Source organism: Chinchilla lanigera, unplaced genomic scaffold (assembly GCF_000276665.1).
Source record: "Chinchilla lanigera isolate Chin_1 unplaced genomic scaffold, ChiLan1.0 scaffold00005, whole genome shotgun sequence".
NCBI classification, from domain to species: domain Eukaryota; kingdom Metazoa; phylum Chordata; class Mammalia; order Rodentia; family Chinchillidae; genus Chinchilla; species Chinchilla lanigera.
In genome coordinates, this window is record NW_004955406.1 from 37,165,041 (window position 1) to 37,187,549 (window position 22,509).

General features: G+C 54.7%; 1 protein-coding gene across 8 annotated transcripts in view; it reads right to left on the reverse strand.

Moving 5' to 3' along the window:
• Kif21b (kinesin family member 21B) overlaps positions 1-22,503 on the reverse strand; it is a 48,376-nt gene extending 25,873 nt beyond the window's left edge. For 4 of the 8 annotated variants that reach the window (XR_001236851.1, XR_001236848.1, XM_005375158.2 and 1 more), the window contains exons 1-13: positions 22,206-22,503; positions 8,274-8,496; positions 7,816-7,998; positions 5,584-5,733; positions 5,347-5,481; positions 4,839-5,006; positions 4,376-4,491; positions 3,617-3,812; positions 2,102-2,291; positions 1,316-1,379; positions 986-1,204; positions 517-598; positions 54-171 (exon numbers count right to left, since the gene is read on the reverse strand). Coding sequence is in view for 3 of the 8 variants with exons in the window: in XM_005375158.2 (XP_005375215.1) it covers positions 54-171; positions 517-598; positions 986-1,204; positions 1,316-1,379; positions 2,102-2,291; positions 3,617-3,812; positions 4,376-4,491; positions 4,839-5,006; positions 5,347-5,481; positions 5,584-5,733; positions 7,816-7,998; positions 8,274-8,496; positions 22,206-22,246 (1,885 nt within the window). In the remaining 5 variants the exon portion in view is untranslated. Of the gene's footprint in view, positions 1-53; positions 205-516; positions 602-985; positions 1,205-1,315; positions 1,380-2,101; positions 2,292-3,616; positions 3,813-4,375; positions 4,492-4,838; positions 5,007-5,346; positions 5,482-5,583; positions 5,734-7,815; positions 7,999-8,273; positions 8,497-22,205 lie in introns of all 8 variants that reach the window. The other 4 variants (XR_001236852.1, XR_001236849.1, XR_001236847.1 and 1 more) reach the window with 1 other exon arrangement.
• Positions 22,504-22,509: the final 6 nt, after the last annotated feature.

Consider the following 22,509-nt stretch of genomic DNA (forward strand, 5'->3'; position numbering starts at 1 on the left):
CCCCTGGGCACCTACCACAGGTGGCCCCTTTCACCCAGCCCAGGCCCTCGCACCCTTCTCCTCTGGGTCAGAGTCGGAGTCCACCAGGCTTTCCTCGCTGCCTGAGTCCTCGTCTTCGTCCTCACGCCCTTCCTCCTCCTCGCAGCCACTCTCGTCTCGCTCCTCCTCCTCCTGGGCACCAGGGATACGAGGGCTGGGCTTGGCCTCCGAGGAGGGGAACCCAGAGGTGGGAACCAGGCAGACGTGACCCCCTGGGTGTCAGGAGGGGGGAAGCCACACCCTCTGGGAAGAACAGGTGCCCCCCAGTACCCTAAGCACAGCCCCCTGGAGGATCTCCTTTCCACATTGTCTGGGATGAAGTGAGGGCCTGAGGGATGGAGATAACCATGGCAACCAGTCTGAGCTACCAGGACACTCAAGGACCAACTGGGGGGAGCCACCTCCACTCAACCGCCTGCAAAGCTGCCCAGAGGAATGGGGGTGAGCACGTGGTGAGGAGGGTCAGGGCGTCCTCACCTCCTCAGCCTCATTCTCATCAGTCTCCTCACTGTTCTCCTGTTGGAGTTTTGCCCGCTTTTTGAAGGCTTCCTTCTCTGGGCTGCTGATAGAAGGAGAGGCCAGATTAGGGGGGCTGACCCTGCCTGAAGCACACAGGCAGGGGGGCAAAAGGAGTGGCAGGAGCGCTACTTATGGAGTATGGGGGCAGGGCTGGGTTCCTGCTCTACAGAGAACTCAGCTGCCTCTCTCTAGACCCCGCCCCAAATTAACCTTGGAAAAAGCAGCAGAGCTTTGGAGAAGGTACATGGGTGTGTATTAAGGGAGGGAGTCTCTCTGCTAAAAGGCTGAGTACATTTGCTCCATGATTTCGCAGTTGAAACTGGGGAGCCCCTGTGGACGGGCCGAGGTTGGCTCCTGAATACAGGGCGGAAGTACCCGGGCCGGGGAGACAATGAGCATCACTTCAGACGTGCAGCACTCCACACACCTCTTCCTCCGCTGCCGGACCTCCTTCTTCTTTAGCCGCTCCAGGTCCTGCCTGGCCCTGCGGATCACCTCAGAAGCATCCTCCATGGAGCTGACCGGGCTGCCCCCAAAGGCTGGGCCGGCTGGAGACGCTCCCAGGGAGTAGGGGCTCCGAGCCGAGGCTCGGGAGAGGCTGCGCCGGAGGGACTCATTCATGGCTTCGCTCTCCAGGAGCTTTGTGCTGCATGGGAAGAGCGGGGTGGGTGCCTCGATGAGGGGTGAGGTGACATCATCCCCAGTCTGGACTGGCCAAGGGCCTCCAGCCAGCTCACACCTGCTGGGGCTCACTCACCGGAGCTCCTCAATCTCCCTGATGTAGTTCTGGATCAGAGCGCCAATAGCCTCATTGCCATCACCTGGAGAGGAGAGCCAGAGGAAGGCGTGGTAAGGAAAATAACCAACGGCAAGATCTTTGGTGGCCTTGTATCTGCCTCTAGCAGGGCAGCTCACACAGGCCTGTTCCATAGAGGAATCTGTATCAAGGAAATGCTTGTACATGTGCACAGATGTCCAAGGGCTCTGCCGGTAACAGGGAGAAACTGGAAACAATCGAAATGTCCTTCCACAGAGGGCTGTTGTGATAAATTATTCATCATCACATATGGAACACTATGCAGTAGTTTAAAAAATTAAGTGGGTTTTAATAGGGAGATTTATAAAACATAATGCCAAAGGAAAGGGGAAGTCACAGCATGATATATACGATCTCATATACAGAAAAAGCCATACAGACCATACAGACTCACATTCACAGATGAATACATGTGGGAATATATTTATATTTGAAACAAATGTGCTGATAAAGGTGTGAAAAATACACACCCAGCTGCTCATGAAGATTCCTTCTGAGAAGCAGAAAGGATGTGGGTAGACAGTGTGGCAAGGGCATTTTAACTCTTTACTCTATGTCTGATGTACGGCTGGCGTGTTTAACAAGCATGTGTTCATGTATTACTCATTCCACAAAAAATACATCATGTAACACTCATGTCATAAAAATACAGCAATGAATTGAGGTGGGGCAGGAGGGGGAGAGGAGGGTCCCAGTGCATGGATGATCCAAAGCCTACCAACTCACCAGCCTTGGCCAGAAGCAGGTTGGCCTCCTGGCTCATGAGATGGGTGACGCGGTTGTTGATGGCATCGATGGCCTCCTGCATGGCCTTCACCCGCAGCCGCAGTGCCCCGTTCTCCTTCTGCAGCATGGCGTTCTCCCGGTACAGGTCGCTATAGCCCTCAGCACCATCCTCCCCGATCACCCGCTTGCCCTGGAAAGGGTGGGCAGGGAGCAGTCAGGTGCTGAGCCTCACAGGGCTGTGCTGTTTGCTCTGCCAGGATGCTGGCTTCTTTGGGATGTGACAGCACTGTCAGTCTTCCCAATCCCGTTTCCTAATACACAGCTCCTATCTCTCAGCGCTCACAAACCTCACATTCTCCCCGACAGTACAGTCACCCCACCATCTCACCTTCCTACCTCTCTATGCTCGTTTTCCTCCCTCCACACAGGCCAATCCAAGGGACAAACCCTGCCTGGGCAGAAAGCTAACAGAAATGATTCAGCTGGGGTGGAGGACGGCAGGGAGTGGGGGAGACAGAGATAAAGAGTCGCAGACTTGGTCTCACAAAGTCAGCCACCCTGGGACGCCAGTCAACTTAGTGCTGCTTGTTAGAGCTTCAAGGTTTTCCAGCAAAGCTAAAACTCTGACCTTCAGGATGTTTTTAGAAAGGCTGAAAACTAAGTCGCATTCTTTGAAAAAAAGTACAAGCCAATCTAAAACTATCTGTGTGCCAGATTCCAGCCACAGGCCACCAGTGGGTGACCTCAGCTCTGGTCACACAGAATTAGACACCTCCCCAAAGCACTCATTGTCATTTCTGTTCCTTCCCGTAAGGCCTGTTCTCTACCTAGAATGCTTGCCCATCTTTTTTTTTTTCTTTTTCTTTTTTCTTTTTTTTTTTGATACTGGGGATTGAACCCAGGGCCTTGCGCTGAGCTAACTAAATTCCTGGTCTTTTTTAAATGATGCAACTAAGCTGCAGAGTTGCCCAGGTGGGGCTTAAACTTGAGATTCTTGTGCCCCGGCCCCCTAGAGAGCCAAATTTACAGGCATGCACTGCCATGCCTGCCTCGGTCCACCACCTTTTAATGCTACCTCACTGTTCAAAAGGCTTCTTCTGTGAGACCCTTTCTGGTCACCCTGCATGAAGAGGAACAACTCTCTCCTCTGTCCCCCTGCAGCACAATGACCTGTTCTTGTTGTCCCCGTTGTCAACTGTGCTGTCACAGTGGAGCAATCTCATCTGTCCAGTGGATAAAAAACACCTCTGCCCCAGCCACACTATCCATGTAACAAAGCCAAGGTGCACCTCTGCCCCAGACTCAGTATTATTCTAAAGCCCAGTGTGCTCACACTGTGCCAGATTCACCCAGAGAGGCCCTAGTGCAGGGCAGATGTGCCTGGCACACAGCAATGCTTGGGAAGCAAAGGAGTGGGGAAGAAGCACGGCGAGGAACTCAGGTAGGCTGGCAGGGCAGTGCTCGGGGGCGCAGGCTCTGCGGAAGACTGCAGGGTGGGGATGGGGAGGCACTCACCGCCTTATACTCCATCAGCTCCATTTGCAGGCGCGCGATCTCGGCCCGCAGTGCACTGATCTGCTGGCTGGTCTTGTCCTGGTTCACCACTACCTTGTTCTTGATGTTGCGAGCCCGATTGGCATATTTAAGTGTGTTGAGCGTCTCCATGAAGTCCCGATCTGAGGGGCTCACACAGGCGATCATGATGGTCTGGCTGGAGGTGTGGTCAGGCTGGGGTGAGGACCAGGAACAGAGCCACCCCAGAAGCACCACCTTGGAGCAGAGATCCTGCTCCTACCCTCTGTCACATGACCTTGGACCCAAAGGAAGTGGGCATTCAGAAAAGTAGAGCCTGGGGCATAATGCTCTGGACCACCTGGCCCAGAGCGTCCATGGTGAGAAGGTAGCCGCATGAAGGTGGCTAGCAACGTAAGGATGCCTAACTGCAGAACCCTCTGCTTAGTGATGAGGACATGCATGGCCTCTGTGTTTTTCTACCATGTCCCATCTCTTATCTCATTTTGGGTAGAGGACTTCCTTTGGGAATAGCTCTTCCAGCCTTGCAGATAAGGACACTGAGTTTGAACATAACTGGCCAAAGGTCATGAAACATCTCAAGGTGCCTGCAGCGCAAGGTGGGAAGGTCTCTTCTTCCTCCTCTACCTCCTCCTTTACCTTCTCCTCCTCCACAGGACTATGGTGTACCCCACCCTCTTAGCAGAAAGCCCCAGGAACCTCTCTGCCTCCCCTGGGTCTTCCCAGCATGCTGTCAGTTACCTGTTGCCCCCCAGTGAGTCCTGGAGAAGCCGAGTGAGCTTGGAGTCCCTGTAGGGCACGTGGACCACCTTCTTGCTTTGGTCTCCCAGGGCGCTGATGACATTGCCCAAGGCCAGCTGCAGGAGACAGACTCTGCAGCTCAAGAGTCCCTCAGGGAGGAAGGGCCCGCACAACACAATCCCCAAGCCATCTACCTGTCCAGCTGGCCCCAGTAGCCCTCAGGCTCCTGGTTGGGTCTATAGGCAGATTTGACAAACTGGTAAAATTAGGGAGTTGGGCCAAGGGTAAGGGCTGAGAGTGAAGGGTTAGAGGCCTAAAGGTGATGACTATGGGTTGGGTGCCCTGGACAGCAGCTGGCAAGAGGCCCAAGAAAGACTGGGCAGCCATGGGGTCAGAGAGCCTTGGAAGGGTCTGAACCTGAGCTGTCCTGACTATTGGGACTGTTGTCTCTCCATGTGCCTACCAGGCCACAGTTGATGGAGATGCCCTCTTTGGCCCGCTCGCCGGTGGCCCCTGTCCGCTTCAAGCGTTCTGAGCCGGCCAGGTCCACAAAGTGAAACTTAGCCGTGAGAGTCTCATACTCGCTTGTAGGAGCTGCGCCGTCTGCAAGCCTGGTCACTGCCTCATTCACCTGCAGGAGAAGGTGGCATCTGACTGCCCCAGCCTTGGCCCCACCTTGCTGGCTCTCGTTCCTGACTGACCTCCCATAGAACAGACACGCAATACCTCACCCCTGTGCATGCACAGAGCACCTAACGTGAACCCAGTACTTGCATGCACTGGACCCCCACTCCATCTCCACAGCAGTAGAGGTGTCATTACCATCCCATTGATGGGGTGAATGAAGCTCAAGAAAAAAGAAAAAATCAACAAGCGGCAGAAGTGAGCCCTCACTCCGGTTTGCTAGCTTGTCATCTCGCCCTCCCTGGGGTACCCCTGTAGCACGCAGCTGCTGGACCTCAAGGGCTCACCAGGTCGGGCTGGGCACACACGCGCATCTGGCACAGGTGGATGGTGAAGATGGCGTGGGATCGGGAGCTCTGTACATTCATCTGGGTGCTGGCCGTGGTGCGTGACAGGGCGCCTTGCTTCAGGCACTGGATCAGCTGGGGACAGAAACAGATGTGAGGACTCAAGACCACTGTGCTGCCAACTGTTGGTCTTTCAGGAGGCCCCATGCCTGACCTGGACTGCCAGAGGACGCTCACCTCCTCCTGGGAGTTGATGAGGCGAGAAGTGACGCCTGTGGTGTAGATGCCGCCATTGGCATCCTCATGGATCTTGATGTTGGACCTGCGGTGGCGGGCGTCAGTGTCACGAGTGCTATCGAACAGGTCAAGGATCTCCTCATTGTAGAGCTGTGCCAGGAGGAAACAGTGGCTGGGTTTGTGCGGCACACAGTGCCAGGCCCAAAGGAGCTTTTTCATGTTTATAAACCTCCATTGTGTACAAGTGGAAAACGACACCCAGCTGATTAGCTTGCCCAGCCCTGTTCCCCTCTGGGTGCTAAATTCCAGGACCCTCCTACTAGACAGGGAAGGAAGATCAGCTGGGTCTTAGGCTGTACACCACTGCTCCTCTTCCCAAGGAACCAGCATCCAGCAGCTCTCAGTCCCAGGTGGGCTTAGGACCTAAAGGGGACAAATGGATGTAGGTCCTGTATATCAGAGATGAGGAGGATACAACCATGATTTGGGCAGATCTGATTACATAACTGGACTGGGAAAGAGGAGAGGAGGATGTGATTCCAGATGCAAAAGGGCAATGAAAACCAGGAGCCACACCCCAATCCTGATGGTCCCTGGGATTGAGGTGATGATGGTCTCCTAGTGAGAGGAATGCGGCTGTGTCCTATGCTTTGGAGGAGAGGGCAACATGGAGAAAGGCCGCAGTGTTCCGCCTCCTGGGAATACCACTGTGGGGAGCTGACCTGGCCAGGAGTGGCCACACTACTTCGGTCTCAGCCAAAGAGATTCCTGTGAGTGGAACTGAGGACAGGGAAACTGTCACCTGCTAAAGCGCTGGGATGGCCAGCAGACAGAGAGCTGGGGCTGGGGAGGAGGCAAAGGGGCGGGGACAGTGGGGGCAGCCCAGAGAATCTCATGGGGAAGGAGGGGAGGGGGAACTGCAGCCCTTGGACATCCAACGCTTTGATAGCCTTGAAGGGACAGAAATATCCCCCAGGAAGTGGGAGAGGTGGTGAAGGAGGAGATAATGAAGGATGAGATGGTAAAGACGGGGTGCCGTAGTGTTGTATCATTTAACACCTTGTGGTTACCTTGGTATGGATTATCTAGGGGCTGCCCTGCTTTTCAGGGGGGTCTCCATGACAAAAGGATGGAGAAGAAAAGGAGCTGTGAAAGAAAAGCTTCTAGTGATACGCAAGGAACAGGGTACACACACACATAGAGATAGGCAGTTTATCAGAAGCAGAAGCCCAGAAGGACACAGAAAAGCTCCAGAGCCTAAAATACAGGTCCCCTAAGGGGAAGGCAGTGGCCCTGCCTCCTTCTTCTATAGCCCAGGAGGGGGTGACAGGCACAGGGGATGGGACATGAGGCAGCAAGGACAGGGCTGAAGCCACACCCATCCCTCTTTCTAAGAACAACCAGGGTACAGTCAGAGAACCAGGGTTTAGGGTGAGACCCCAGGGTGCTTCAGACCTAGAAAATGCCCTAGGGCTGGATCCTTGGGGGCTGAGATGTTGAGAACTGGAGCTGTCTAACCAAGTATCCCAGAGAAGCAGCCTAGTCAAGCTCTCAGGAGGGAAAGGTCCACTTGCTGTCCTAGAAAGCCTTCTAAGAGCTCCCTTCACAAAAGGGAGCTGCAATCATTGGTGTTCCTGACTTGGGGCTCAGCACAGCCAGTATCAGAAGCCCAGAGATCCACTCTTTCACTCCAACAGTGCCTGACTGCCACAGTTCTGGGTTGACATCCTCCCAGAGACAGGTAGGATCAGAGGCAAAAGAAGGCCCTTTCTGGAGGACCTTTCTGTCCTGTGGCTTGAGAACCCACAGAGGGGCAGGGAGCATCTCAGCCAGAAAGGGACGAGCAGGCTGCTCAGAGGTAGAGGAGGGACCCAGAGAAGGCCGGAAGGAAGGGAGAGAACAGGAGCTCTCACCCCACACCCGGTATGTGCTCTAAGCCATCTTCACTCAAAGCACTGAAATGACATGCACAAGGTCATAAATGTCAGAGCTAGAATCAGGGTTCAAGGTCTTATAGGGCGTCAGCTCCAGCCTCATCTGATACAGGAAACCCTTCAGAGTGTCCCACCAGGTGGTCCTCCAGGCCTTGCTTGGATACTTCCAGCATTAAGGAACTTGTCACCTGTCAATGCCCCCACGGCTCCCTAGGCTCATTCCCCTGCACTGGAGGAGGGTCCAGTGCCTATGACACCCGCCATGTCTCCCTCCTGCCCACCCTACAGACCGTGGTACCTCCAAGAACTGAGCGCTGACTTTGAACTCAGGCCCAGCTATGCCCTGCTCCTGTGCCCGCCGCTTGCGCTCAGCGATGCCCCCGAAGAGGTGTGCGATGGCTCTTGGAATGATACCCTGCTCTTCCTCCGATGTTGCCATGTCGAAGCCAGTGCCCATGGTGTATGTTTTCCCAGCCCCCGTCTGCATTGGCAAAGACAGAATGAAGGTGGCATCTGACTCCCCCAGCCTTTGCCCCACCTCTCACCCATCTACCTTCAGCCTGGCTCCCCTTACACACCCAGCGGAAGTCTCTGGCAACAGCTGCCCTCTGTCAACAGGAGCACAGCAGCAGCCTCAGACAACAGACAAAACTACATTGCTGTGTCTCAGTTGCTCTAGAGGTGGGGCTGCCTCCCCCACCAGATGGGGGAAGATATACAAGACAGATGGCCACTGGTGGGGGCAGAGGGGCTTACCTGCCCGTAGGCCAGCACTGTGGCATTGTAGCCCTCGAAGCAGCCCTCAATGAGCTTGCTCACACAGGTTGTATAGATCTGGTCCTGCCATGTGTCCAAGTCAAAGACAAAGTCATAGGTGAAGGCCTTGTCCTTCCCCAGCAGGACCTGGGGCTCCCCTGGGGTGACAGAGGTACAAATGTGACAGCCCTCAATCTTCTCCTTTGACAGCTGAGGCCGGATCCTGCCAAGATAGGAAGAATCCTGGGTCAGGTCTTCTTCTTGCATATAATCTGCCACCTTTCACTTCTCCACCAGCTGGAAGAGGAAGGAAGTTCGGAGCTCCAGAGCTTTGGTAATTCAGTCATAATAATACAAACATCACCAAAACCAGCAGTTGTTAACATCTGCAGAGCGTCCCGTGTATCTTGAAGCTGTGTTGAAAAGTACTGTGCAGAAATTAACTCCTGTGCGCCACACTACAAACCCATATGGTGCCTATTGTTTGCCTGATTTTACAGATGAGAAATCTGAGGCTGAGAAAGTATAAACAACTTCCCCAAAGTTGTATGATGAAGAGGGACAGCTAGACCCAGGTCCATGTGACCGAAAGCACATAGTCCAAGCTAGAAACCAGCAAGACAGGGGCAGGCCTGGTGCCTTCCCAAATGCTACATCACATTCCTCCTGCTGCAATTAAGTCCTGGAGGAGGTCAGAGCTTCTGCCAAGGGTTGTGCAGGATGCAAAGTTGCTATGGTTTATGGTATCTAGATGTCCCATCAAAGCCTGTGTGATCATAGGCAGGGCTCTGGGGAAGTGACTGGCTCACAGGGGGAACCACAGTCACGGGTGGATTAGTCCAGCAATGAGTTTATAGCTAAATGTGTTATCAGGAGGAGGCACCTGGTTGGAGGAGGTGGGCCCCTGGGGGCACGGCTTGGGAGGGTGGATCTCCTTCCTGTAGCCCCTGCTTTCGCTCTGCATCCTGCTGCCATGATGTGAGCAGCTTTCCTCCGCAGGCCCTTCCCTTTCCCCTTTCTGAACTGGAGCCAGCTGTCTACACACTGAAACTCTACCACTGTGAGCCAAAATAAGCCTCTCGTCTTTTAAGCTGTAGATGTCAGGTATTGTGTCTCAGCGATGAAAAATGACTAATGACAATGACGAAGCCCAGCAGCCCCCTGCCCAGATGCCAGAGCCTGGTGGACATTCTCAGGCACAAGCTCTGGCTCCTTCCCAGGAGCTGCAGGGCCAGACCAGGCACAACCCTGGCAACCCAGGGCGAGTGAAAAGCTTCTGGTAAATGGTAGGGACCTGTATAAGGGACACTAGGTCAGCCACAAGCTGGGCCCACAACCCAGATGCTGGCAGGCTTCCCTGTACAGGGGAGGGAAAGCGGCATGAAGACTGAGTAGGGAGCCAGCCACGGGAAGAAGGGCAGAACTGTCTCCATCCAGCCACCCTTCTTCCCTCTCCTAAGCAGCCATCACCATGACAAGGTCCCCATGGCAACCAAGCATGAGTCAGCGAACATGCGTATGTAGACACTGGCAGAAAGCACCCCAAACACCCTAAAGTAAAGGGGGGTTAGTCTGTGGTGTCCATGGGCCCTCACAAGCCAGCCCCATAGGCCGGACACGCACAATGAGCCACTTGTCAGGCTCCCTCTCCCTAAGCCAGCATTTATACGAAAAGAAAAGAAAGAAGGACCAAGCCACCCAGGGACCAGAGGCGCCTAGCTGCAGAACCTGGCCCTTCAACCTGCCATTCTAGGTCCCAGGCTGGGTCAGCCCTCAAGGCCCACTCAGAGCTGCAGAACAGGCCCAGTGCTCACATGGCGCCTGCGCTTTGCCATGAGGGAGCAGACTGAGGAAGTAGGGAGACCCTTGGTCTAAGGCCCTCAGGCCCAGTCCCCACCTGAAGGACTTCCTTCAGAAGTGTTTCCTCTGAAGGGCGAGGAATGGAAGCCCAAAGAGGTTGCCACCTGTATGCAGAGGGTTCTGGGTTAAGCTGAAGGTAGAATCAGCTTCTCAGCGATCACCTGACTTGGTTTCTAGCTGGGAAGGGCAAAGCTGATTCGTGTTCATCCTCTTTGGACCTGCAAACCGGTAACTTCACCCATTGCCCATGTCCACCCCAGCAAGGCTCCTACCTTGACTTCTATCTCTAATCACGGCAGCAGACACATGCTGAGTTCTTACTCTATATGCCAAGCAGTAACTACAGCCCTGACACAAATTAACTCTTTGTGTGTGGGGAGGAGGGTTTGTAACGATGGTTGAACCCAGGGCTTTTACACTGAGCTACATCCCCAACCTTTTTTTTGTTTTTTTAAGACAGGGTCTCACTAAGTTGGTAAGTTGCCTAGGCTGGGCTCAAATTTGTAATTTTCTTGCCCTGCCTTCCAAAGTGTTGGCATGACAGGTGTGTGCCACCAGACCAGCACGTATTAATTCTAACCACCATAATGAGGTTAGCACTAGTCACCGACAGTAAGGAGCCAACTTGAGTCCAAACAGTCTGTACACACTGCCCTTTGGATGGTCCTATACTACACTGCCTCCAGGGACCAGGTATTGGAGGGCCCAGAGAGCGTCTCACACTTGGGAAGTAGAACACACAGCAACTGAAAAAGGAGGAGTGTGGATGCACATGACACAGGACAGGAATCTGGGCTCTGGCCCCCAGGGCTCTAGCCTAAGACAGATACCTCCTTCCAGGCCATTCAGGTGCGTCCAGGTAAACCAAGGAGCTGCCCCAGGCAGCTCTGAGAACCCCAGAGCTGTGCAGACAAGTAGGAGCTCCTGAGGACACCCTCTTCCCCACGTGTCTGCCTGCGATGGGATTTCTGGATCCAGTTCAAGTACCATTTAATTACTGCAGGCAGATGGCAATGCTGGCGATTGGAGGAAATCAAATCAGCATCCCCAGAGACAGAGGGAGTAGGCAAGGGGGAGCAGCAGCCCCGCTGCATGGGCCCTTCTTCAAGAAGGGCAGCTTCTCCTTTGGCAAGCAGCCCCCAGACCTGGGCAGCCTGCCTGCCAAGAAGAGACAGTGAGTAGAAGAGCAGTTTCGGGAGGAGGATGTAAACGAGGATTCCCCAGGGTTTCAGCACCCAAGAGGTGTGGGGTCAGCTGGGGATTCACCCTGGGCTGCTTCCTTGGCCCAGCACATCCCAATATGGGGTTTCCTATGCTACCCAGCCACGGGCCGGGCCAGTCTAAGCAGCAGGGTGCTTTGCCTGGGTGCAGGTGGGTGAGCAGTGTTACCTAGAAAAATGAGTACAAGCTAGGAGACAGAGGACAAGGCCTGGATGAGTCACTAATTCCCATAGTGAGTGACCTGAAGGACAGTGTCAGTCACAGGAATGGAGCTGAGTGAGTAATTATGGATGTAAGCAAAGGAGAAGGAAAATTTATTTCATGGGTGCTTTCTGTAAGCTGGTACTGGGCCAGACAGTACCTCAGTTTCCCTACTGAAGTAATGCTTTGAGCTAGGAATTCTGTAATGGTTGATACATTGTGTCAACTTGAGAAGTTTAGAAGCTTAACTAAGCTACTCAGCAGGGGGCCAGGGTCTTCCCTTTGTAAACGTCCTGAGCCCTGATCCTGAGCCCTGAGCCTGTGCAAGAGGAGGGCACTGAGATGGTGTGGGTGTAAAGGACCCACCCTAGGGTGGAGAGCCTGCATACAATATAAGGGAGGAAAAGAGGCTCGCTCCTCCCTACTTTTGCTCTTGCTTCTTTTGCTGTCTTCTGTGGCCTTGAACTGTTGCCCTCTGCCATGTGCCACCCTGCCTTGGAGCTGAGTATGGACTGAAACCTCCACAAACTGTGAGCTAAATAAACCTTTCCTTTCTTAATTTGGGGTGTCAGGTATTTTGTCTCAGCAAGGAGAGAAAAGTAACTTAGACAGAATTCCAATCCCCATTTTCCAGAATGGGAAGTTGAAGCTTGAAGGGGTGAAGTCACACACAGTGAATGCAGTTAAGCTGGCCGTCAGCTTTTCCATATCTCTGGCTGCCTCCTGTCCAGAAAATTCTCAATCCCTAAATCGCTGAAGAAACATCCTCCCAGGTACCACCATCAGAGTTGGAGGCTGGGGGGTGGCCCCTGGAAGTCCTAGGGGAAGTACACCGGGTACTGGGCTGCCCCATCTTCTAGGGCTTCAGGCCAAGCAGACAGTGTCTCCATCCTCTTGGGGCCCCATCCTCACCACACCCTGCTCAGGGTTGAATTCAAAGTCACTGACCAGCCAAAAGAGGCCAGAGATCAGGGTTCTTGCTCAGTCTCTGCCCTCCTGTGGCACCCGGGTCTCGGTGGCACCCTGCCTGGGTTATCTAGATCTCTTCCCAGTCTTCACTTCCTAGAATTCCACCACCCTCCCCTCTGGCAGCCTCTTCTCCTGGTCCCACCCTTGGTGAGGTCACTTCTGTGAGCTACCCACAAAGTAGCAGAGGCCCACCCTACCCAGGCAAGGAAGAAAGAAGTTTCCCTTCCAAGCAGGATGGGAACAATGTATCCCCACTCCTCCCTGGGGCATAGGAGGAGGGTCAGGGGACAGTTGGGGGTCAGGAGACAGTCAGTTATGGGGACAGTCTAAGGTCTCCCAACGAACGATGGGTGAGGACCAGGGTGAGGCATTTGCTTCAAAGCACAAGATTTAAGGTGGCAAGAAAAAACCTCTGCGATTAAGATAAATTAAAATTTAATGTAATTTTTTAAAAAAATCAAGTTGGCGAAACATGGGTCTCGGGTCAGCTGCCTCTTTTTGTCAATAAGGATATGTGGACCAAAGATCCTGGGTCATTTCTGCCTGGGGCCTCTGGAATATCCCCCAGGGTGATCTTGTCCCCAAGCCCCAGCCCTCCGCCCCGCCCCAGCCCTTCCCCACTCCTGCAGGGACAGAGGGAGGAAGGGCTGGCTGGCAGGACATCCTCGCTCAGAATGGCCCCCGGAATCCCTAGAACAGAGCCGGCCTATTTGCCACTTGGCAACCCGCAGGCTGAGCGGCGGGTGAGCGCGGCCGGGAGGGAAGAGAAAGCGCCCGGGAGCTTTTCAGAGGCAGGATCTGGCACCGGCGGCGAGGGTGCTGAGCTTCCTCGGCTCACAATTGAGCAGAGGCCGGTGTGGTGTCGAGCTGTCCCCCACCCCAGAGGACAGAGCGTGCAGCGAGGGACGCGCAGGCGGCCGGGGAGCCCTTGCCTCCAGGGCTGCCCCCGCCCTCTCGGTGCCCACGGCAGCGGGGACAAAGGCTGCGCGCCGAGCCGAGCTGGAGCTGCGGGAAGAGCTGAGCTCAGCGGTTCCTCGGCTCTTTGAGGAGCCAGGAGGACCGGGCGGAAGGGAAAGACAGAGGACACAGGGAAGAGGCAGGGGGGTGAGGGCTGCTGAGAGGCTGCCAGGATAGAAAACTCCCTCGGCAGAGGTAACTACTGGGCACCTCCGGGCACGTGCCTGGAGCCCCACACCCAGCCCACAGCTTCAAGGGGAAGGGTGGGGCCAGCCGAGCCTCACTCCCACCGGTTCTTGGTGACATCACACGCTGTCGGCCAATCACCCCTCCCAGGAGCTTTGCCGGGTGACCTTGGGCTCCTAGGGGTTAGCTGGCTTCTTTGGTGAAGTTAGCCTCACCCAATCAGCGGGCTGGGGCTCCTCCCTTGGTTCCTAACTGACCTTTCCCCCAAATCTTATCCTAAGGCCCCTAAGAGTACAGCCCTAGCAATTTTTACTTGAAGGGTCTTATAGCTCAAAGATGAGAAGTAACAGGTCACCATTAAAATAACTAACCAAGAACGATCAAGAATACTCGATCACCTTCACAAAGAAGGTGCATGATCTGTAATTCCTGATGCTTTTTCTTTGCTGGCATGGTACTTGGAACCCTAGGACACCTCAGAATACTAAACTTCTTCAGTTAACCTCTGCATTCACAGAGCAAGACTGCCTCTTGCTAGACATTCGGATATATGTGGTGCTGCATGCCTGGAATCTTGGCATTCTGAGAAACTGAAGCAGAAGGATCCTGCACTGGAGCCCAGTCTGGGCAACTTAGTGACTTAGACCTTGTCTCAAAATAAAAAAATATGAAAAGTGCTGGAGATATGGTTCAGTGCAAAGGCTCAGGGTTCAATCCCCAGTGCTGCAAAAATAAATAAATAAAGTGGCAATTTCCAAATGGCAACTTAGAGAGAAATGAAGTAACTTGGCATAAGGTTGGTAGCTAATAAGGAACAAGGTCTCCTACAAGATCACCCTCCCTAGCCATCAGTCCTGAAGATGCTACCCAACAGAGAGCCTGGCAGAACAAGCGTTCAGGCAGATGCTCACATCGGTGCAGCTATACCTGGGGGACTTCCAGGCAGAAGCTCCTCCCTCCAGGCTCTCCCTCAAAGGCTTTCAGAACCAGAGACCTGGACTAGGACACATTGTGTGGCCAAGGTACCCAGCATGACTCGATCCTCTAGAAAAAGCTCCAGACAGCTAGATGAATATTTGCCCTTTGCTCCAATAGGATTCCTTGAGCCTTTCTGGAATCCTAAAAAGGAGCCCCTGGAGGCGAGCAGGACAGCCCAAGGAGGGACCATAAAGTCAAGAAATGCAGCACTCAGTCCCTGGGTGTGTTGCACCGAAACCTGAGGAAAAAAACAAAATTGGTCTAGATGCCAGCCACTTCTCTGCCTCATGCCCAGCCCAGCTCCAACGGTGGGCAGCTGGGGCAGGGCAAGAGCTGTTATGTCCCCCATGATGGAAGTATGAATTCGTGTCTCTGTGTATCTGGGGGTTGGCAGGGGATAGGCACACAGGAGTCCCGTGACCTCTCGTCAGCCTGGCATGCAGGCACGCTTTGGTGTTTTGTGACCTGCCAGGGACCAGGTCTTCCTCATCAGTGACAGAGCAAGATCAAAGGGAAGCTTAGCTACAGCAGGAAAGTCTTAGATAAGCTAGGGGGGAAAAAACTTTTCTGTCTGCAAAGATTGTTAAACGTTAGGGAAGGGCCGCCTAGGGGAGGCTATGGAATCTTCTTTCTGAGATATCATTTCTCACTGATATCATGCTTGCCTTCTTGGGTGCATTCTGCACCTCCCAGGCTTCATCAGACAAGAATAACACCAAATATCTTTCAGAACCTAGGTGCCAGGCTTATTTATGCTCATGAACACAGGCAATGTGTTGTGACAGTGCCACGAAGCAGGGCTCAGAAAGACATTTACCAAACCCACAGTCACATTATTTGTAATGGTGCAGATGAAATTCAAACCAGTCCTGCCTGTGTCCAATCCTGATGCATCCACCAAGCAACTGTGCACCAGGGCAGCAGAGTTTGGACTGGAGAAAAATGATCCTCTCAGAGAATCTCAGGGGCTGATCCTACCGGCAGCTGCCAGCAGAGCCCTGAGCTGCCTTTTGGGACAGCATTTTCCCCTCTCTGTGGCGCAGGTGAAGCAGGCTCCGTGCGGAAGGCTGTGCTCCTCTGCAGCAGAAAGTATCTACACCCCCACTTTAATGAGCACCCCCCTTCCTCCTCCTCCTCCCAGTGGCAGCCTGCCAGCTCTGGGGAAGGCGGCTGGAAGCAAAATCCCTGCTCTCTCAGGGGAGTCTGGCTCCCAGACACTCGGGGGCTTTTAGCTGACTTAGCACAGACCAGGCATCTTCCCACAGAGGCCAGTCTTCTCTCAGTCAGGGTGCCAATACCCAACTTGGAGTGCTGGCCCTTCTAGCTGCAGTGGTAAAGTGAGAGGCAGAGCCCTATGACAGCCAGAGGGTCTTGTGTCTTCCCTCTGGACCTTCCGTGCCCTCTCCACGCCCCAAGCCCAACTCTCCTGTGGCTGCCCTTGTGGAAAGGATTCAGGCTTGCCCTGAACCCCCAAACAAGAAGGCTTTGTACTATAGGGTCAAAGGACATGGGTTTATGAGGCCCTGGCAGGCCTGGTAAAAGGGGCCTTCAACCTTCTGTGCTGACTCCTGTTCCTGAGCATATTCTGAGAGCACAACGGGGCGGGTGAAACACTGCAGGATGTTGGGGTGTCAGCTCAGCAAATAGGGTTCAGAGCTCTGACCCCACCTCCTCCTCTGGGGAAGTCCCAGACCTTACTCTTTAGTATATTCCACAGTCTACCCACTGACTTCTGAGTCATGCCCAGGGACAGGCTGGCAAATGGGAAAGGAGTCTGATAGGAGGCAGTTTTGGGGATTAGGGGTGCTGCCACGAAAGGCTGAAGCCAGGCACCAAGAGGAAGCAGCAAGTAGACAGGGTGAGATGTCAGAAGCCAGGGAGCAGGAGGCAGAGGAGGAGCTGGAAGAAAGGGCCAGTCCTTGTCTGAGCTGGACAGACCCCCCCAGCCTGCCCTCAAGGGGTCTCCACACAGGCCTGGGCCTGAGCAACACCAGGAGTTTCCTGAGCTTGGTCTGACTCCTCCCCCGTCTCTGGGGCCTGGGAAAAAGGGCAGCCCAGCTCTGGGAAGTGCCACTCATCTGCGCTCTAGCATTACTCTGATATGTCCCACCCCCATCACAGGGCATCTGTCGGGGGTTTCCCATGACCTCCTGGGAGTCAAGAGACGCTGCAGAGTCTGTGAAGGCATCTGGTAGGGGACAGTTCAGTGGGGACTGGGCTCTGGGGATGCTCCCTTGCTGAGGAATGCAGAGCAACAGGCAGCTGGCTGGCTGTGGAGGGCAGTGAGACTCTCCTCCACCACTGGCCCTGCCCCAATCCCACTGCTGGCCTGGGTGCAGTGGCTCTCTGTGGTCCACCTTCCCCACAGCCTCAGGTAGGACCAGCCCTGCCCATAAAAAGGATGTGCAGCTTCCAAACCTGCTTTGTGGTGTGCTCCTATCAAGGAAGGCAGAGGTACAGGGACGCAGGCATCTGGGGACAGGGACCATGACATTCCTCCCTCCACCAGCCAGAGGTAACAGAGGGCATCCTCCTGAGAACCGGATGCAGCCAGCACTCTAGCCACCTGGCCTGGGGCTTCCCAGCCCTCCTGTAGAGCTCTGTCCTTTCCCTTTGACACAGGCTGGATGAACAGCTAATTTGGAGGGGTGCAGACAGCCTGGTCCCAGCCCAGCTCCCCTCTCCTGGCAGGGCAGCAACCTCTCCTCTCCAGCCTAGCACCCTCTGGGGGTCCCTTCCAGCTGTTCTGAGAGGGAAGAGCAAGGGGATGTGGCTTTCCTCCTTAGTCTTCTCAACATGCTGCTGTCTCGAGGGCAAAATGAGAGGCTGGGAAACTGGGGGCACCAGGGGGAGTCAAGGCTGCCCTCAACTTCCTTCCCGAGTGCCAAAGTGGAATTCAGGCAGGAGACAGCTGCGGTGATCTAAGAACAGAAGAAATGCGGAGGCAGAAGCTCCCCAAACACAAAAGAACAGCAAGGATTTAGGAGCTAGGGCCACAGTGGTGACAGGCATCGCTATGCCAAGCAGCCCCAAAAGGCAAATGTGGCCTGCTTACCCCTCACTACACACCTGCACAGCACCGTGCACCTATGCCGCCTTCCTGTTCCCAGTGACTGTGTGCAGTAATACAGCACTGGAAGAAACTGAAGTAGAGACCACAGCACTCAGCCACTTTGCAGCTGGATTGGGAGGCAGCTTACAGGAGTCCGAGAGCCCTGATCTGAGCTGAGACCAGATCCAGCCTCTCGCATCTGCAGACTGCTGATGTACACAATGGGAGTAACATCAGTCTAAGGAGATAATGCCGGCACAGCGGCCACCACAGGCTAAGCATTCAAGAAATCATAGTGCTTAGTTGCTTCCTGGTTCAGTCTCCTTTCCACCACAGGATGCTTTCTGCTCTAAATAAATAAATGGGCTGGAGGTGAATTCAATTTACCAAATAGTTCACCATTACTTAGAGAGATATCTCTTAGGTATGCTGAAGTCTGGGCTTATTTTTTAAACAATTTATTGATACTTGACTGCTTAGGAGGCCACCTGCAGTTTGTTCCCTCCAAGGGTTTTATTCCTTCTACTTCATCCAAACCACTGCTGTGTACCAAGGAACAAATCAGAATGTACCAGATGTTCCTCTTTTCCAGTGGGTAAAACTGAGGCCGAAAAGGGCAAACCAGGAAGGGGCCCCTTGACCCATCCAGTGGATGAAACGCACTGGTTCCAGACCTGCCCTTTGCTCTCAGAGCTATCAGGGTAAGAGTGCCAGGCATGTGTCACCTCTGTCACTTCTCTAGTTCAAGCCCCACCCTAACTCTACTCTGAGGTTTTCAAAAGCTGAGACCCAATCAAACTGTCTGGCTGGGTGGTGGAGGAGGGAGGTTTCCGGGGCCTGTGGTTACTACACTCCACTTCCTTGTGATGACATAAGGCCTATTTCTGCCACAGAAGGCCACCACCAAGATTCTCAGGTCTCCACACAGCCTACATGAGGGCCTGTCCAGGCCTCAGTTTCCCAGATCTGTAAACTGGACAGCATGAGACACGATTGGAATTGACTGACACTGGCTGGCTTTGGGGCCCTGAAGACACCCTGCATATTCACCCCTAGTGTCTTCCATCCCTCACACTCTCTCCCTCCCAACCACCCAGTGCTCTCAGTTCTAAATGTAGATAGTCATTGATCAAGATTTCAAAGTAGTCAGAACTAAGGAAATAACTGCAGCTAAAGAATCCAGATGAGTGAGGGCAGGGGTCCAGCTCAGCAGTGTCCCTGGGGTCCCTGGCTGGTGCTCACCCCAATACCCTCCCTACCCCATCAGCCCTGTAGTCTCAACGTTGGATGTGGGACCGGCCAAGGTACCTCCCCCTCCCCAGCAGACTGAAGGAAGGAAGCTTAGGGAAACTGGGCAGAGATAAGGGAGCAAGGAGTTAGCACACTAAGGGCTCCCTCATGGTGGGGGCTCAGAACTGGGGGCTTGAAAGGGTCTTAAATAAACTCACCATGTGACTTGGCTTCCTTCCCCAATTTCAACTTTGCCAACTTTCGTTTCTTAACAGTTGACCCCCTTCTCCCCCTGTTTGTCAGGTCTGTATTTCTGCAGCCTAGGGCAGACCACAGCTCAGCCTCACCTCTCTCCAGCTTTGCTGAACATCCTCACAGCCCCCAGGTGGAAGCCAGTCCTCGTTTAGCCCAGGAAGTTGGGTGTCATAGTACAAGGGGATTAAAGGCTAAAAGGATCACAGGGCAGCTCTGAGGGGCAGGCCTGGGATTCTCTCAGTGTAAAGCTGACTAGCCTGGGTTCAGAAGCAGGTGGACCTGAGTCTACCTAGGCCATGGGGTGGGGCTGGATGCCCCTGCATCTTTCCCCCTAACCTTGAAGCCCCAGCTCCTGAAATGTCTTTCCTGTGGCTCTCCTGGAGCCCAGGCCTTTTTAGCAGAATTTTATAAATCACCAGCTTTGTTCCAGATTAGAGACCCCAATCCCCGAGCCCAGGCCTGCAACTTCACCTAGTCAAACAGACCAGGCCTCTGTTCCTAAACACACACACACACACACACACACACACACACACACACACACGCCCCAAGCTGTCTTCCACTGGCGTCTCTGTGCAAAGAGCTGGACTGCTGGACTCCAGGGCTCACCACAAGTTATTCTCATAGGAATTCACAAAGCACTTCAGTTAGAGACAAGAAAGGACTTTCAGGAAGTCAGAAAGACAATAAAACCTGGCAGGAGGTCGTGAGTGAGTCCTAGGGCTGGGATGGGTCTAGGCAATTCCAAATCCTTGGCCTTTCCTATACATGCTCTACTTGACTGCAGTGCAACACCCAGTCCTTTAGGTAGGACAAGTGATTTCTGGGAGGTAGAAGGAGATCCAAAAGCAAGAATCCCCTTGGGCACATTGCTGGTACCATCTGCTCCCTGTCCCAGCCCCAGCCCTAGCCTAATCCTGCCCTTGCTCTCTGATTAGAAACTGGGCTCCGTCCAGGTATTGTCTGCCTTCTATAGCCAGCTGCCCATTGAGGTCTGTCGTGTGCCAGGCTGGGCACTCTTGTCAAGCTGGAACCACAGAGCTGGAGCCAGTGGAGAGGAGCTGGATGGGGGGGCACTTTCCTGAAGCCCCCAATTACCTGGCTCTTGTGATGCTCAATTCCCTGTATGCCTCCATCCAGACCAGCAACTCCAGACAAGGAGTGAGGCTGCCTGGGTCCCACGTAGGGCAGTCTAACTGGGAAGACCCCCTTTGGGACTGTGTACAGAGGGCAAGCACAATCCTTTCTCTGGGAAGAGGGTGCCAGGGACCTTCTGGTGGTGGAAATGGGAAGGGAACGCCACGTTTTTGTTCCCCTCAAACCAAGGTGCTCATCCCCTGAGGTTCCCCAGGTGGGAAACCCTCACCTTACTATGCATGCCCCAGCCCAGCCTGGGATCCTGAGCAGAGGCACAGGGCCTTTGTTTGGCTCTCTCCTACAAGATGGAGTCTAAAGGAAAGCCCCTGAGGAGGGGCACCCCAGCCCCTTCCTTCCCAGCCCTGGTTCACACTGGGTAGGGGTTAGAGCTTCATTTCCCTTTTATGGTGATCGGTCTCTCCCCATCTGCTGCAGATGCCATATTTACATTTCGCACTCCCACCCCTCAGCCTGCACCTCCCTCCCTCGACCTCCAAGGGCTCCTGCGGCAATGTCAGCCCCAGCAGCAGCCTAGCCCCGCCCCGGCCAGCCCACCAGGCACCTGCAGGCTCCTCTTTGTTTCAGGCTGCTCAGGGCCAGGAAGGCTACTGCTCAAGTGGTGCTCTGAGTGCCGCCTCGGGTGCAGGGACCCAGGTCCTCTACCTCCTTCCCTCAACCCCAGAGATGTGATCAGCATCACTGCCTCCTCTGGGCTGCAGAGGACTGGCCAGGTAGTGGGGGGGGGCATCTTTCCTGGGACACAAAGATGAAAGATTTTCCAGTGCCATCTCTGACCCTGTGTAGAAGCAACTTCCCAGGATCCCTGAAATCTGGGTCACTTCTAATACAGGGGACCCAGAGGCGTGTCTTGGAGACCCACCCTAGATCTGGAACATGCCCCCTCCCCCAGCATACAAAGCTGGGGCAGAGATGAATGTTGCTCTCCACATCCTTGTCTTGGTGATCAGTGCTAGACCAGTATTCTCCCAATATACCCTCTGAAAGAGAAAGCCCCAGATAAAAACAGGGAGAGGTGATGTGGTATACAGCGTCTCCACCCAGCACAAAGAACACAGATGGTTCAACTTTGCAGTATTTCCTGCTCTGCACCTCTGTGTGCCCCTCCCAACAGAACCCACCCAGGCCCATCCTCTCCCTGCCTGATATCTGTCAGGAGATGGCTTCAAATCCCAGAGTTATTGGCAGTGGCGCCCCAGATAAATATATACAGCCCTCCTCCGCTCAGTTTCACCTGAGTGCCCCTGGTTGGGCATCAGCCTCAAGCCTCTGCCCTCTCACGCCTCGCCCCATCTCCAGAATCAGCAGGGTTCTCCCCTCAAGCCACTTGCTCCATACAGAAGGCCAAGGCACCGATCCAGTCCCTCCATGAGTCCCACAACCGATATTTGTCGGCAGAACTGCTCTCGGGATGGTGTGCAGTGTCGGCTTGCTGGACCAAGAGCACAGCCCTAGCTGATTAGCGTAGATGAGGGGAAACATTTTTGTTCTCCCATAGCCCGGTATGAGACAGCAGCCTTGTGGGGAGGCGAAGAGGAAACACACAGACGCTCCGGCCTGGGCCAGGGCTGGGTGTGAAATACCGGATTTCCTTGTTTATTCGATTTTCTGATCATTAAGAGCTCCCAAGAGGGGCCCGAAATTACCACCCAAACAAAGCCACCTTCCAGCAATCCTCTGGGCCGCCGCTCCCCTGCGGCAGCCGGGCCAGTGCGCAGCGCCCTCCGCCCGGCCCACGCCGACCCGGCCCCTCCTCCCCAACTGCGGGCTCCTGCGCGAGCGTTACCAGCGCCCCCGGCCCGGAGCCCACGCGAGACAAAGCCCGAGCCCCCTCGGCGCGAGCCCCCCTTCCCTGCCGTGGGCCCTACCTGACGGCCACCTTGACGCAGCAGTCGCCCTGGCCAGCCATGGTCCCCTGGCGCTAGGGTCGGGGGGAGCAGGGGAGGGGGTCAGGAGGCCAATGCCCAAGGCAGCGGCTGCGACTGCGGCTGCAGGAGGCGGGGACGCGGGTGCTGCAGGCGAAGGCTGACGCGGACGCTGGAGGTGACATGCTCTCGGACGACAGGCAGAGGGGCTCACTCGCGGCCGGCCCCCCACGGCTGGTCCCGCGCGCCTCCTCGCGCCATCGGGCGGTGGCGCAAAGCTAGCTGACAGCCGGCAGCACGACCCGCC